Source organism: Pseudophryne corroboree, chromosome 8 (assembly GCF_028390025.1).
Source record: "Pseudophryne corroboree isolate aPseCor3 chromosome 8, aPseCor3.hap2, whole genome shotgun sequence".
NCBI classification, from domain to species: Eukaryota; Metazoa; Chordata; class Amphibia; order Anura; family Myobatrachidae; genus Pseudophryne; species Pseudophryne corroboree.
In genome coordinates this window covers 339,895,119-339,912,673 of record NC_086451.1, presented here as the reverse complement: position 1 = coordinate 339,912,673, position 17,555 = coordinate 339,895,119, and the positions used below count along the sequence as shown (strand labels likewise).

The window sequence follows — 17,555 nt, the reverse complement described above, 5'->3', positions numbered from 1 at the left end:
GGAAACAGCATCAAAATCAGTCCAGTAGAAATCAAGATTAGCCCAAACGAAAAGACTACCAGGGACATTATTTTATATATCCAGTACTGTGCAAAAGTTTTAGACAGGTGTGGAAAAATGCTGCAAAGTAAGAATGCTTTCAAAAATAGACGTGTTAATCGTTTATTTTTATCAATTATCAAAATGCAAAATGAATGAACAGAAGAGAAATCTTAGAAATCAAATCAATATTTGGTGCTATCACCCTTTGCCTTCAAAACAGCATGTCACGAACCTCGGGCAGCGGCGACCGCGCTTGTCCCTGCGGGTGGCCTGGTCTGCCCGGCGCCTCTCTTCCCCTGTCAGTCTCCGGCTTCAGCGGCGGGTCGGCGCTGCTCTCCGGCGGCTTCCCGGAAGCAAGGGCGCCGCCATCACAAGCAAGGGCAAGGAGGCGGAGCAGGTCTGACGTCACCTGCCTGCTCCGCCAATCAGGCTAGGGCGGGGAATTTAAAATCAGATACCAGGCAGAGATCCGATGCCTGAGTATCTTCGTTTCTCCTGTGGAAGCTATGATCCAGAGCTCCCTCGTCCCTGCAAGCATCCTGTGCTTCCAAGCATCCTGTCCCTGCAAGCATCCTGTGCTTCCAAGCATCCTGTCCCTGCAAGCATCCTGTGCTTCCAAGCATCCTGTCCCTGCAAGCATCCTGTGCTTCCAAGCATCCTGTGCCTACAAGCAACCTGTGCTTCCAAGCATCCTGTGCCTACAAGCAACCTGTGCTTCCAAGCATCCTGTGCCTACAAGCACCTCCGTGCCTCCAGTTACCTCCGTGTCTCCAAGCACCTCGTGCCTCCAAGCACCTCCGTGCCTCCAAGCACCTCCGTGCCTCCAAGCACCTCGTGCCTCCAAGCACCTCGTGCCTCCAAGCACCTCCGCGCCTCAAGCACCTCCGTGCCTCCAGTTACCTCCGTGCCTCCAGTTACCTCCGTGCCTCCAGTTACCTCCGTGCCTCCAAGCACCTCCGTGCCTCCAAGCACCTCGTGCCTCCAAGCACCCCGTGCCTCCAAGCACCTCCGCGCCTCAAAGCACCTCCGTGCCTCCAGTTACCTCCGTGTCTCCAAGCACCTCGTGCCTCCAAGCACCTCGTCCCTCCAAACACCTCGGTGTCTCCAAACACCTCCGTGCCTCCAAGCACCTCCGTGCCTCCAAGGGTCTCCCAGCACTCCCTGTACTCCCAGTACCTCAGTGCCTTCAATACCACAGTGTCTCCAATATCTCAGTACCCCAGCCTTCATTATTTCTACAAGTCTTGTCTTACAGGAGACCTACAAGAATTCCTCTGGGCCTCCCGCCTGCCGTCTTAGTTCTGCATGAGGAAGACCTACATCCGGCCATCTCTACTACGACCCAGTGGCGGTTCCTCTTCCCGGTCATCGGAAGAAGCCCCGAGTCCACAACACTCCCAAACCAGGTCAGTGATAGTATACTCAGGCCTCATGGACTCGGGGGATCGGAACACGGACTCTAGTGCCATCCAGAACCTGGCTTCTCGAGTGCAAAGTCAGGAAGCAGCACAAGGTCAGGTGATGCAGTACCTCCAGCAGTTGTCCGGGCGTCTGGATCAGATTCAGGCGTCTCTGGCCTCAGTAATTCCGGCTCCTGTTCCAGCAGTCGCACCAGTTGCCGTTGCCAGCAATGTTCAACCATCGGCCGGTGTCACTCCACGCCTTCAGTTGCCTACTCCGTCCCGCTATAATGGGAATCCCAAAAATTGTCGTGGTTTCTTGAACCAGTGCGAGGTACATTTCGAGCTACTTGCACACAACTTTCCTACAGACCGGTCCAAGGTAGCATATATTATTTCTCTGTTGGAAGGTTCTGCTTTGGATTGGGTGTCTCCATTATGGGAACGATCTGATCCCATGGTTTCCAACTACACCAACTTCATCTCGTCCTTTCGAAGGATTTTCGACGAGCCCGGCAGAATGACCACTGCTTCTTCCGATTTGCTCCGTGTTCGGCAGGGCGCCCGTTCCGTGGGCCAGTACGTGGTTCATTTCCAGACCATTGCTTCCGAACTACGCTGGAATAATGATGCCCTGAGAGCTGCCTTCTGGAACGGTCTTTCCGACCGGCTGAAAGACGAGCTGGTTACTAGAGATCTGCCGGATCCATTAGAAGATTTGATTTCCCTTTGCGTCAAGGTGGATCTTCGGATGCAGGAGCGTGGAAGAGAACGTAACCGTTCGGATCGTTCCAGGTTCCGGAATCCTACTCCTAGGCCGGTGGCCTCACCTAGCTCAGATGAGCCCATGCAAATTAACCGCTCCCGACTGTCTCCGGAAGAACGACAGCGTCGTCGTGAGGGTAAACTCTGCCTTTACTGTGGAGCCGCAGATCATTTTCTTAAATCTTGTAAAGTCCGTCCGGGAAACGGGCAGACCTAGCTTGTTCCGGAGGAGTCAAGCTGGGAGTTACGACAAAAGCTTCTCCAACTTCGGACTGCTTGCTTCCAGTAACTCTAGTCTCCAATTCAGTCTCCAGGTCTTGTGAAGCCCTATTGGATTCCGGAGCTGCAGGGAACTTCGTTTCTTCCTTCTGTGCCCAAAGTTTGGGTTTAAAGTTACGGCCTATCGAGCGGCCAATTTCACTGACGGCTATCAACGGGACTAGAATTTCCAAAGGTCTCATAATGTGGCGCACGGGGCCAGTTAAGCTGCGGGTCGGGGCTCTACATCAGGAAGATTTGGAACTCTTGGTAATCCCAGAAATGCCCCATGATCTGGTTCTTGGAATGCCTTGGCTGAAAAGTCATAACCCCCACATCGATTGGAAGTCGTCACAAATTCTGTCCTGGAGTTCCTTTTGTCACACTAATTGTCTTACTCCTGTTTGTCCGCTCCGTGTTACCTCCAAAACGGATGAAGAGCACATTCCGGAGGCATATCAAGGGTACAAGGACGTATTTTCGGAACAAGCTGCTGACCTGTTACCACCTCACAGGCCTTGGGACTGCCCTATTGACCTTGTCCCAGGGAAGACGCCACCTCGTGGTCGCACATATCCTCTGTCTCTTCCCGAGACTCAAGCCATGTCGGAGTATATTAAGTCCAATATGCTCAAGGGATTCATTCGCCCCTCTTCCTCCCCTGCTGGTGCAGGCTTCTTTTTCGTGAAGAAAAAGGACGGGGGGTTGAGACCATGCATCGACTACCGCGGCCTAAACGACATTACTATTAAGAATAAATACCCCTTGCCACTAATCACAGAGTTATTTGATAGGGTTCGTGGTGCCCGCATTTTTTCAAAACTCGACTTGAGAGGAGCTTATAATCTTATACGCATCCGAGAGGGGGATGAATGGAAGACTGCCTTTAATACCCGAGATGGGCATTACGAATACTTGGTGATGCCGTTTGGTCTTAGTAATGCTCCCGCGGTTTTCCAGGGATTCGTCAACGAAATCTTTCGTGATATGCTGTATCAGAGCGTTGTGGTATATCTGGACGACATACTGATTTTTTCCAAGAATCTTGTCGAACACAGGACTCAAGTCAAAGAGGTGCTACACCGTTTACAAGAGAATCATCTCTACGCCAAGCTTTCCAAATGTACCTTTGAAGTAACATCTATTCCGTTCCTCGGTTATGTCATCTCGGGGACGGAGCTTCGCATGGATCCGGAAAAGTTGTCGGCCATTCGTGATTGGACTCAGCCTCTTTCCCTGAAAGCAATACAAAGGTTCCTGGGCTTTGCGAACTACTACAGGAAATTCATTAAAGGTTTCTCCACCATTGTTGCACCCATTACTGCCCTGACGAGAAAGGGTTCTAATCCTAGTTTGTGGCCTCCGGAAGCCATTGTAGCTTTTTCTCGCTTAAAGTTAGCTTTCACGACGGCTCCAGTTCTCCAACAACCAAATTTCGAGGAACCCTTCTTCTTAGAAGTTGATGCATCTTCAGTCGGGGTGGGGGCTGTCCTCTCCCAGCATTCCTCTGATAAGAAATTACATCCGTGTGGCTTCCACTCTCGTAAATTCTCTCCAGCCGAACGAAATTACTCTATTGGAGACCAGGAACTCTTGGCAATCAAATCTGCCTTGGAAGAATGGAGATATCTTCTAGAAGGGGCTAAACATGTGTTTACCATCTACACGGATCACAAGAATTTACTGTACATCAAATCCGCACAATGTTTGAATCCTCGCCAGGCGAGATGGGCACTTTTCTTTTCCCGATTCTCGTTCATTATCAAGTACCGTGCCGGGACTCTCAATATTAAAGCAGATGCGCTTTCCCGTTCACAGGTTCCCACAGACGAGGATGAACCTCCGGAGCGGGGTTTAATTCTGAATCCAGTTTCTGTCTCTGCTGCTTTAACTACTCCAGCTCCTCCTCCTGGAAGAATGTCCGTACCAGCTAGATTCCGCCCAGGAATACTACGGTGGGTCCATAACTCCAAGTTTTCCGGTCATCCCGGCGCTCAGAAGATGTACAAGTTTCTGCAAAGGTCTTACTGGTGGAACACCATGAGGAAGGATGTACAAGATTGCGTTAATTCATGTCCCCAATGTACACAACATAAATCTCCTCGTCTGCCTCCTGCAGGGTTACTTCGTCCTCTGCCTATCCCTGTGAGACCCTGGACTCACATTTCCATGGACTTCATCACTGACTTGCCCTGTTCCAAGGGTTGCAACACCGTTTGGGTTATCGTTGACCGTTTTTCGAAGATGGCACACTTTGTGCCCTTGACTGGTCTTCCGACAGCACCGAAACTGGCTCTATTGTTTATCCGAGAACATTTTCGTTTGCATGGGTTGCCACAAGAGATTGTTTCTGACCGTGGAGTACAGTTCACCGCCAGGTTTTGGAAAGCCCTTTGTTCAACTCTACACATTAAACTTAAGTTTTCGTCGGCTTATCATCCCCAAACAAATGGACAAACGGAACGAGTCAATCAAGATCTAGAGACTTTTCTTCGGTTGTATCTCTCTCCTTCACAGGACAACTGGGTGGAGTTGTTGCCTTGGGCGGAGTTTGCCCATAACCATTTGTTTCATTCTTCCACTGGGGAATCACCATTTTTCGTCAACTACGGGTTCCATCCCCGTGTTCCGGAATTTCCAAGCCTTCCGATAATAGAGGTTCCTGCTGTAGCGTCCACTCTACGACACTTTGGACAAATTTGGAGAAAGGTTCATGCTAATCTTAAGCAGGTTTCTGTTCGGTACAAGTTCTTTGCAGATAAGAAACGGCAAGCCGCACCTCAATATAAAGTTGGGGACAGGGTATGGCTGTCCACACGGAATCTCCGGTTGAAGGTGCCCACCATGAAATTCGCTCCAAGGTTCATCGGTCCTTACCCTGTGCTACAAGTCTTAAATCCTGTGGTCTGTAAACTGGGTTTGCCTGCCCATCTTCGCATACCTAACGCCTTCCATGTTTCTCTACTCCGTCCCCTCATACTGAATCGATTCCACTCAGCACTCCCAAGGCCAACGTCCGTAGTGGCAGAAGCTGGAGCGGAGTTTGAAATCAAAGCTATTCTGGACTCTCGTTATCTTCATAAAAAATTACAGTACTTGGTGGACTGGAAGGGTTATGGACCTGAGGAGAGAAGTTGGATTGGGGCTACTGAAGTAACGGCTCCTCGTCTGATTCGGATCTTCCACTCCAGACATCCGACTAAGCCCGGGAAGTGTCCAGGGGCCACTCCTGGAGGAGGGGGTACTGTCACGAACCTCGGGCAGCGGCGACCGCGCTTGTCCCTGCGGGTGGCCTGGTCTGCCCGGCGCCTCTCTTCCCCTGTCAGTCTCCGGCTTCAGCGGCGGGTCGGCGCTGCTCTCCGGCGGCTTCCCGGAAGCAAGGGCGCCGCCATCACAAGCAAGGGCAAGGAGGCGGAGCAGGTCTGACGTCACCTGCCTGCTCCGCCAATCAGGCTAGGGCGGGGAATTTAAAATCAGATACCAGGCAGAGATCCGATGCCTGAGTATCTTCGTTTCTCCTGTGGAAGCTATGATCCAGAGCTCCCTCGTCCCTGCAAGCATCCTGTGCTTCCAAGCATCCTGTCCCTGCAAGCATCCTGTGCTTCCAAGCATCCTGTCCCTGCAAGCATCCTGTGCTTCCAAGCATCCTGTCCCTGCAAGCATCCTGTGCTTCCAAGCATCCTGTGCCTACAAGCAACCTGTGCTTCCAAGCATCCTGTGCCTACAAGCAACCTGTGCTTCCAAGCATCCTGTGCCTACAAGCACCTCCGTGCCTCCAGTTACCTCCGTGTCTCCAAGCACCTCGTGCCTCCAAGCACCTCCGTGCCTCCAAGCACCTCCGTGCCTCCAAGCACCTCGTGCCTCCAAGCACCTCGTGCCTCCAAGCACCTCCGCGCCTCAAGCACCTCCGTGCCTCCAGTTACCTCCGTGCCTCCAGTTACCTCCGTGCCTCCAGTTACCTCCGTGCCTCCAAGCACCTCCGTGCCTCCAAGCACCTCGTGCCTCCAAGCACCCCGTGCCTCCAAGCACCTCCGCGCCTCAAAGCACCTCCGTGCCTCCAGTTACCTCCGTGTCTCCAAGCACCTCGTGCCTCCAAGCACCTCGTCCCTCCAAACACCTCGGTGTCTCCAAACACCTCCGTGCCTCCAAGCACCTCCGTGCCTCCAAACACCTCCGTGCCTCCAAGGGTCTCCCAGCACTCCCTGTACTCCCAGTACCTCAGTGCCTTCAATACCACAGTGTCTCCAATATCTCAGTACCCCAGCCTTCATTATTTCTACAAGTCTTGTCTTACAGGAGACCTACAAGAATTCCTCTGGGCCTCCCGCCTGCCGTCTTAGTTCTGCATGAGGAAGACCTACATCCGGCCATCTCTACTACGACCCAGTGGCGGTTCCTCTTCCCGGTCATCGGAAGAAGCCCCGAGTCCACAACACTCCCAAACCAGGTCAGTGATACAGCATAAATTCTTCTAGGTACACTTGCACACAGTTTTTGAAGGAACTCAGCAGGGAGGTTGTTCCAAACATCTTGGAGAACTAATCACAGATCTTCTGTGGATATAGGCTTGCTCAAATCCTTCTGTCTGTTCATATAATCCCAGACAGATTCATTGATGTTGAGATCAGGGCTCTGTTGGGCCATTTCATCACTTCCAGGACTCCTTTTCTTTCTTTACGCTGAAAATAGTTCCTAATGACATTGGCTGCATTTTTGGGGTCGTTGTCCTGCTGAATATTATATTTGGAGCCAATCAGACGCCTTCCTGATGGTATTGCATGATGGATAAGTACATGCCTGTATTTCTTAGCATTGAAGCACAAAGAAACTGCTACTTTTTGGACAGTAGACGCAGTGGTCGGCCAAGGAAACTTAGTGCATCAGATGAAAGACACATTATGCTTACTTCCCATTATGCCATCAGCTCAGAACTGGAAGAACCAGTGGGACCCAGGTACAACCTTCGGAGAAGTCTGGCAGAAGTGGTCTGCATGGAAGAATTGCGACCAACAAGCCACACCTTCTATGTGGAAACAAGGCCAAGTGACTCAACTACGCATGAAAATATAGGAACTGGGGTGCAGAAAAATGGCAGCAGGTCCTCTGAACTAATGAGTTAAAATTTGACATATTTGGCTGTAACAGAAGGTAAATCGTTCGCCGAAGGGCTGGAGAGCGTTACAATAATGTGTGTCTGCAGGCAACATGGTGGAGGTTTCTTGCAAGTTTGGGGTTGCATTTTAGCGAATGGAGTTGGGAATTTGGTCAGGATTAATAGTGTCCTTAATGCTGAGAAATACAGGCAGGTACTTATCCATCATGCAATACCACCAGGGAGGTGTCGGATTGGCTCCAAATTTATTCTGCAGCAGGACAACGATTCCAAACATACAGGCAATGTCATTATCTTCAGGGTAAAGAATAAAGCGTCCAGGACTAATGATTTGGCCCTAACAGAGCCATATGCAATTGCGGTCGAATTGCCTCAAATGTCGAAAAATGGGGCATTTTCGACACAAAAAAATGATTCGACAATGCAATACAGTACTTTTCGACAAAAAAACGTCCGTGTCAAATTCGACATGTCTGCAATGGTAAAAATGCGGCTTTTCGACAAAAGTATATTCAATTGAAGAATGTCGATTCGACAACAGTGCTTTTCGACAGTCATTTCGTCAAGTTCAGTCCGCCTCATTTTGCTGGCGGGATCTAATAAAAAAAACTTGTGGTTCTCCAAGTACCAGCTTGCGGGGGAGGCTTGCTGGGACTTGTAGTTCTGCTACAAAAAACAATATTCTTTATTTTTGTCACTTGGCTATCAGCCTCCCATCCGCAGCCCTTAGATGGGGGGGTGAGGGGGGACAGCCTCGGACTTCACCCCTGGCCCTTGGGTGGCTGGAGGGGGGGACCCCTTGATTTAAGGGGTCCCCACTCTTCCAGGGTACCCCGGCCAGGGGTGACTAGTTAGTGATTTAATGCCACGGCTGCAGGGACCTATATAAAATTGTCCCCCGGCTGTGGCATTATCTTTGACTAGTGGAACCCGGTGCTGGTGTTAAAAATACGGGGGACCCCTACATTTTTTGTCCCCCGTATTTTTGGCACCAGGACCGGACGCAAAGCCCGGTGCTGGTTGTGAAAATACGGGGGATCCCCTGTCATTTCCCCCCGCCCGTATTTTTACAACCAGGACCAGCTCAAAGAGCCCGAGGCTGGTTATGCTTAGGAGGGGGGAACCCACGCATTTTTTATCAGGAATTTTTACACACTTTTGTGCCGTCCAGGAAGTCGAATCCAGGACGCACACTATCGTCAATTGGTCCGTTTTGTGACAGCGGGACTGTCGAATCCGATTTTTATTGAATATGTTGAATTCGGGTCCCGGCGGGAGGGTGTCTGACTGTCGAATTGTGTCGAATTTAAAAACGGTTGAATTCCGCAATTGCATATACCCCATGATCTCATCATCGAATCTGTTTGGGATTACATGCAGAAAAAGAAGGATCTGAGCAAGCCTACATCCACAAAAGATCTATGGTTAGTTCTCCAAGATGTTTGGAACAACCTTCCTTCAGCGTTCCTTCAAAAACAGCGTGCAAGGGTACCTAGCATCCTCACTTTGTATATATATATATATATATATATATATATATGTAGCAAACAGTAACAGGTGGCACTCACAGACTTGTAGTTTGGTGGAAAACAAACTTCACCCCGTGAAGAGTTTATTGAAAACAACAGGTAACGTTTCGGGGACACATCCCCTTCCTCAGACAATTAAACAGTGCAAAACAGTGTATATTTATAGCATACAATGACCCCACTTACCCCCGCAATCACGACTCACAGCTGCGTGGACCACCGAGTGCCCAGGCGTCCCCTGTCCCGCACTTCCGGTCTCGGCGTCACGGCCTGCCCTGCCTGTATACAGCTGAAAGAGGGGCAGTTGGGGACAGCTCTTTACAAAAAACCCACGGACAGGAATACCCTGCTCCGGGCTGAGAGTTCTCATCCTAAAGCGATGATCTGTAATTTGCCATATTCCCAGCTACTCAGGGTATGTAGGAACAATACTGACCCAGGTACACGGGCGTTACAGCTTGATGAGATGATATTGAAATTCACCGAGAGAGGGTATTCATTATCAGAACTGAGAGCTTTGTGCAATTTTCAGAAACAGTCCAAGCACCATTCCAAAGTATTACCCAGCGACACCATACCATGGGTGACGGAATACAACTCCAATAGTCCCGTGCTGGTGAAGCAAGTCAAGGGGATGTGGCAAATGGTCACATCCGACCCTGACTTGAAGTGTTTTCAAAATAGCAAATTGATGCCGAGTTTTTCCAGGGGTAGGAATTTGAAAGACTTGGTAGTCAAAACTGATATAACGGGTTTTGATGCCAAGACCACATCCAAGCATTTTTTAAGCAAGAAAAATGGTTGCTTTAAATGCTTAGGATGTACCACCTGTTCCTTTTTTCTTGTTGGTGAGACTTTCCCACATCCCCACACGGGCCAACGATTAAAAATCAGGTGGCCATTAACATAAACGTCTCGGTTTGTGGTCTACGTGATAGTGTGCCCGTGTGGGCTCTACTACGTTGGCAAAACCGAATGCCAATTGAAAGTTCGGTTAACCCAGCACCGGTCTGCCATTCGAGCAGCCCTGCACACAGGGACCAGTGAGCAGCCAGTGGCAAGACACTTTGCCACACATCAACACAGTTTGGCCAGCCTTAGATACAGGGCCATAGACCATGTACCAGCTTCCGCACGGGGGGGGGGTGACAGGGGGAAAAGACTACTCCAACTTGAATCTAGGTGGATTTTCCGCATAGATTGTCTGGCCCCTAGAGGGTTAAATGAGTCCCTGGGATTAATTAATTTTTTATGATCCTGTGCACCTTCCTTTAAAATGTCCAGTATCTACATTATTTTGCATAATAAGTTCTGTGGAGCTGTTTTTGATAAATTATTATCACATCTATGTCAAGTTAAGGATGCAGCTGAGTGGCCTGTTTACGTCAGTTACAGTTTATGTTTACAAGGGTCCCCCCTATGTGTTTGTCATCCAGGCCAGACTGCCTCTAGTGATTTTGACAATTTTCCTGACTTACCTATACTAGAGGGTTTGAATCGTATGATCTAGATACGACTCCTAGTTGCGGATGATACATCGTTCTGTTTTAAATCATTTTAATCACGTTTTTATGATATTCTTTATTTTATATGTTTTTGCACTGTTAGGCACACTCCAGCTCCGTGTGAGCGCTTTGTACGTTTGTGTGCCGTTTTTATTCACTGTAATTGTGTCACAACGTTATGTTTTGTTGTTATCCAGGGCGCCATGGGGACCGGCAAAGCCTGATTGCGTCACTTCCGGGCAGACCGTGACGCCGAGACCGGAAGTGCGGGACAGGGGACGCCCGGGCACTCTGTGGTCCACGCAGCTGTGAGTCGTGATTGCGGGGGTAAGTGGGGTCATTGTATGCAATAAATATACACTGTTTTGCACTGTTTAATTGTCTGAGGAAGGGGATGTGTCCCCGAAACGTTACCTGTTGTTTTCAATAAACTCTTCACGGGGTGAAGTTTGTTTTCCACCAATCTACAAGTCTGTGAGTGCCACCTGTTACTGTTTGCTGCATGTCGGTGGACTGGCATGTCCACAAGGAAGGGCACCTCAGCCAGCTAATCTGGAGGAGTGCCGGGGCGAATTCTGGATATATATATATATATATATATATATATATATATATATCTCCACAATTGTCCTCATCTCATCTAATAATAGGTAAATAATGGCGGGTGCCACCAATGGGCTGTGTTCAGGTCCGCCTGTATATCGCAAAAATCCACTAAGTGAATGGTGCACTCTCGCTTTTTAACAATTCGAAAGACTTCAGCCAACAGGTCTTTACAGTCACAGATCACCTTTATTTGTCGACGTTTCGGTCTGATAACAGACCTTCTTCAAGACAGGCCATGACTAAAAACTTAAATCATTTGTCATTTTCAGAAGTGTGTAAATTGTCTGTAGCTCTAATCGAACATCCATGCACAAATTCTTTACTGGTACGGCAAACAGCATATAGCACTGCTAACACTCCTATGCACAGAAGGATACAGCCACTCGTCTTCAGGGCATCAGATGTATTGGCAATGGTCCAATAGAGCTGTATGCCACACACAGGACAGCTCTATTATATATTGATTATATGTAGTGAAGAGATGACAGTAAGCAGCTTACCACAAGGGCCTTGAATGATGCAGTGGCTCTAAGAACATCTTTATGATCTGGATGTGCTTCCTGTAAAATGAGGAATAATTAATGCCATGGTTTTGTTATTTTTCACGTTACTAGACAAATCACAAGAGTAGAACACAAAATACATCATTGCTGCATTAGCACCATAGAACCCTTTTCGGCACGCTGGAGCCCATGAGACTTTGCTAGCGTTAGGTCTTTTTTTGCTGAAAATGTATTAGTCGCGATGTGACTAGAACACAGCAAGAGACTGCGCTGATTAATTTGATATGCTGCACTTGTATATCTGTGTGCAACAAAGTGCCAGGATACAGCGTCCGCTGTTTTTTGCCACGCCAACTTCTGTTGTGCTTCTTATACAGACTTAGCAGCACACACATATACAAGTGTCACATATCAAATTAATCAGCACAGTAAACTCGGATGCATTTTTGGCAACAAAAAAAAAAGATGCACAATGCTAGCAGAGTTGCACAGGACCTGGCTGCTCACTCGCGCCAGGCATCTTGCGTTGCATGGCGTATTGAGGCTAGATGTAGGACACATCTGTAAGTAATTCAAATAACATGTTTAGGCACATCTCTAGTAAAATATGAACAGGCCTCAAATGTATTGTAGCACTTTTTAAACACACACAGATACACACAGATATAATCTTCTGATCTTCATTATTGATAAAGTCACAGAATAAAGCATCAAGTCTTCTCTTTAACGTGTCTCAGCACAGGCATCTAGGAATTTTGGAATTCAAACCTTAAACACATCTCTGTATTTAAGCATTTAAGATAGACATGTACCACTCACTTCTCCAAATCGGTCGTTGTTCAAGGCTTTACCAAGAAATACTGCCAAAAAACATAGCGGACAAACTGCTAGCTGACACTACACAATGGGGGTAATTCTGAGTTGATCGGAGCAGGAACTTTGTTAGCAGTTGAGCAAAACCATGTGCACTGCAGGGGAGGCAGATATAACATGTGCAGAGAGAGTTAGATTTGGGTGGGTTATTTTGTTTCTGTGCAGGGTAAATACTGGCTGCTTTATTTTTACACTGCAATTTAGATTGCAGATTGAACACAACACACCCAAATCTAACTCTCTCTGCACATGTTATATCTGCCTCCCCTGCATTGCACATGGTTTTGCCTGGGTGGTCTTCAGTATGCCGGCTGTCGGGATCCCGGCACACAGTATACTGGCGGCAGAATCCCGACAGCCGGCATACCGACACTTATTCTCCCTTGTGGGGGTCCACGACCCCCCTGGAGGGAGAATAAAATAGCGTGGCACGCCACCGTGCCCGCAGCGAGCCCGCAAGGGGCTCATTTGCGCTCGCCACACTGTTGGTATGCCGGCGGTCGGGCTCCCGGCGCCGGTATGCTGGTCGCCGGGAGCCCGACCGCCGGCATACAGTACTACACCCGTTTTGCCCAACTGCTAACAAAGTTCTTGCTGCGATCAACTTAGAATTACCCCCAATGTCGGCCCATTTACAGTTTATGTCAGAGATGACATGTGGAAGGTGGCTCGACAAAAACCCGATTCAGGGTTCAAATATGTCAGCAGCACACGAAAGTAGTCACTACCGGTAATAGAGCTGTTTGGAGTCCCATAAAAGCAGTGGGAGAGCCCGCGAGCGCTAGTGTGCTTGCGGCAACAGGATCATATAGGAAGGACAGCAGTGCAGCAAAACAGCGGTCCCTGGATGTCAGCAACCTGTGAGCTGTGATACCACATTGATTTGGCTTCAAAAGGTCTGGTGAGCTCCTTTAATATCTTCTGGCTCAAACTACTGGCTCATGTGTGGAGTGTAAGTGCTCTTATTGAGATGCTTTTTATGGAATATTTTATGATTAACAAAAATCTATTAGTCAGATGATTGGGATGTTCATTGAGAGGATTTTTTATGAAAGGACTATATTTGTTTGGATCAATGGAAAATAATAGCTATTGTAGACTTACCGTTGATATCTCTATTTCTCCTAAGTCCACAGTATCCACAGGATAAACCCTTTGTCCATTCCTGCCTGATGGAATGCTAGGACTCTGGAAACTCTGAAAGACCTAGGGTCAAATTTCTGCACCATTGAATATAGGCTTGCCATATTCGGTGAAAAATGTGAGCTGAGGAAGGTTTCCTTGCTCTGAGCATTGTATGAATTAACTGTTGTGAGAATCCTCTTGCTTTCAGAATGGAAGTATCAAGAGCCATGCCGTCAAAGACAGTCAATCCAGGTGCTTGTAAAAGCCATTTGGAAAGGATCAGACGTTGCAGAGGCCTCGAGTGGAACTGAGCATACTCCACCATGTTGAATGTCGACACCATCTATCCCATCACCCGCATTGCTGCGAGAACGGATACCCTTTGACTGTGTAGTAGCTCCTGAATCCTTGACTGAATTTTGGATATTTTGTTCAGAGGTAAAATTACTCTCTGAAGACCCGAATCCAACACAGCCCCCAAATGAGTCATCCGTTTTGATTGATGGAACCAGGGACGACTTTGCCCAATTTATGAGCCAACTGTGTCTCTGCAAACAAGCTATTGTCTGTTGCAGATTACACTGAAGCAATTCATGAGATTGTGCCAGGATTAATAAATCATCAAGGTATGGAAAAATACTTATCACCTGCTGACGGAGATAAGCTGCCATTACCACCATAATTTTGGTGAATACTCCGGGAGCTGTGGCCAGTCCAAATGGTAGAGCCTGAAACTGAAAATGTTGCTGGAGGATAGCAAACCTGAGATAGCGCTGATGGGACAGTGCTATAGCAACATGTAGGTAAGCATCCTGGATATCCAGGGATACTATAAAGTCCTCCGGCTCCATGGCCAAAATAATGGAATGCATAGTCTCCATATGAAACTAAGGTACCCAAATGTACTTGTTCAGCACTTTGAGATTGAGCATGGGCTGGAACGACCCATTTGGCTTCTTGACTAGAAACAGGTTAAAATAAAAACCTTGTCCTCGTTGTGCAGGAGGAACTGGAATTATCACTCCTTACTGAAGCAACTTCTAAACTGACTCTTGCAAAGCCCTGGCCTTAGTTTCCACAGAAGACGGGCTGGTACAAAAAAACCTTTGTGGAGGGTGTTTCTTGAAAGCAAACACATAACCGTGAGATACCGCTTCTTGCACCCAGGCATCTGTGGTAGACTGCTGCCAGATCTGTGAAAACTGAAGAAGTCAGCCTCCCACCCTGATGGCTGATGGCTTGGAAGCCGGCTCTCTGGTAGCCCAATGCTTTTTAGTCTTGCCAGACATGTCAGATTGAGACTGTTTACCATAACCCTTTCCTTTTGCTTTTCCTTGAGTCTGAAAGGGCCAAAAAGCTGAAAATCTAGGCTTGGATTTGTGTGTGGAAGGAAACTTCACTTTCTTTTACGTCCTAGAGGATACTGTGGTTCCATTTAGTACCATGGGGTATAGATGGGTCCACTAGGAGCCATGGGCACTAAGAATTTGATAGTGTGGGCTGGCTCCTCCCTCTATGCCCCTCCTACCAGACTCAGTTTAGAAAATGTGCCCGGAGGAGACGGTCATGCTTATGGAAGCTCCTGAAGAGTTTTCTGCATTTATTTTTCTGTTTGTTATTTTCAGACAGGTCTGGATGGCACCAGCCTGCCTGCTTCATGGGACTTAGGGAGGTGGGGGACCGCCCAACCTCTTGAAGGGTTAATAGTCCCGTTCCCCGCTGACAGGACACTAGCTCCCGAGGGAACTATTCGCAAGCCCCACCACGTCGCCACCCCTAACAGAGCCAGAAGAAAGAAGACTGGTGAGTACTAAGCCGGCGCCCCGGTTAGTGGGTCACCGGCCATTATGGCGGCATGAGGGCAAAGAGATGCACGGCTTCTCACCGGGGCGGATTGCGTCTCCAGACTCAGTACACAACTGCGTCTCAGTACACTGTACCCACACTGGCAAAAAAAGCCTTAAAACAGATATGTCTCCATTTTAAGCACAAACTACCTCAGCCAGTAAAAAAAAGTGTTAAGACTGCGCGCCATTGAAGGGGTGGGGCTTCACTATGAGAGCAGCTCACCAGAGCCATTTTCCCTCTGCAGTGGACACAGCTGCTGACTGACAGGGACGTGCACCTCCTCCGCTGTGACTCCAGATTAACTCAGCGGTACCGGGGGGGGGGGGATTATTAGTGTACTAAATCCTCAATCTGGGTACTTAGTCTGCGGCCCGGCTAAGCTTGGCATTAGCAATAAGGGTGCGGTGGGCTGGCTCCATATACCTCTGTGTCTCCCTGGAAGGGCTCTTTGTGGGTTAATTGTGCTTTAGACCTCTCCTGTGTGTGTGTGCTGTCACATTTACAATATGTCAGGCAAAGTGTGTGCTTCATGTATGGCAGAGTGTTCCTCTTCCCCAGGGAGCTCACTACCGTGTACTCAGTGTAGTGCACCTTCTCAGGCTAGCGGGGCTGACCCAGCATGGCTGGATTCCCTCAAAGGAATGATTTCCAATATTCCTAATACATTGTCCTGCAATGAGAGAGAGACGCAATACTTAAGACAGTCTGTGGATGAGATTATGAACAGAGACTTAGAGGTATATGCAATTGCGGTCGAATTCCGGCTGGAATTAGACCGTTTTAAAATTCGACACAATTCGACAGTCACTTACCCTCCCGCCGGGACCCGAATTCGACATATTCAATAAAAAACGGATTCGACAGTCCCGCTGTCGAAAAACGGACCAATTGACGGATAGTGTGCGTCCTGGATTCGACTTTTTGGATGGCACAAAAATGGTTAAAAAACCCTGAAAAAAATTGCGTGGGATCCCCCCTCCTAAGCATAACCAGCCTTGGGCTCTTTGAGCCGGTCCTGGTTGTAAAAATACGGGGAAAAATTGACAGGGGATCCCCGTATTTTTAGAACCAGCACCGGGCTCTGCGTCCGCTCCTGGTGCAAAAAATACGGGGGACAGAAGACGTAGGGGTCCCCCGTCTTTTTAACACCAGCACCGGGCTCCACTAGCTGGAGAGATAATGCCACAGCCGGGGGACACTTTTATATCGGTCCCTGCGGCCGTGGCATTAAATCCCCAACTAGTCACCCCTGGCTGGGGTACCCTGGAAGAGTGGGGACCCCTTAAATCAAGGGGTCCCCCCCTCCAGCCACCCAAGGGCCAGGGGTGAAGCCCGATGATGTCCCCCCCATCCAAGGGCTGCGGATGGGGGGCTGATAGCATTGTGTCAAATAAAAGAATGTTTTTTTGCAGCAGAACTACAAGTCCCAGCAAGCCTCCACCGCAAGCTAGTACTTGGAGAACCACAAGTACCAGCATGCGGGGGGGGAAACGGGCCCGCTGGTACCTGTAGTTCTACTGCAAAAAAAATACCCAAATAAAAACAGTACACACACACCATGAAAGTAAAACTTTATTACATACATGCCGACACACACATACTTACCTATGTTCACACGCCGACTCTGTCCATGTCTCCAAGATGAATCCATGGGGTACCTGAAAATAAAATTATACTCACCAAAATCCAGTGTAGCATATGTCCTCTTCTTTTTTGTAATCCACGTACTTGGCAAAAAAACAAACCGCATTACCCGGACCACGCACTGAAAGGGGTCCCATGTTTACACATGGGACCCCTTTCCCCAAATGCTGAAACCCCCCGTGACTCCTGTCACAGAGGGTCCCTTCATCTTCAATGGTGGGAACTTTGCGGTCAGCGGTGAGGTTACTCGCGGTCAGCGGCTGACCGCGGGTAACCTCACCGCTGACCGCAAAGTTCCCACCATTGAAGATAATGGAGCGGTATGTGTTATGCGCGTCTGACAG

At 48.7% G+C, this 17,555-nt stretch overlaps 1 protein-coding gene across 3 annotated transcripts in view; it reads right to left on the bottom strand.

Annotated features, from left to right (window-relative positions):
* ARHGEF6 (Rac/Cdc42 guanine nucleotide exchange factor 6) overlaps positions 1-17,555 on the bottom strand; it is a 258,983-nt gene that overhangs the window by 79,688 nt on the left and 161,740 nt on the right. For all 3 annotated transcript variants that reach the window (XM_063937432.1, XM_063937433.1, XM_063937434.1), the window contains exon 11: positions 11,719-11,778. In XM_063937432.1, the coding sequence (XP_063793502.1) occupies positions 11,719-11,778 (60 nt within the window). The remainder of the gene's footprint in view (positions 1-11,718; positions 11,779-17,555) is intronic.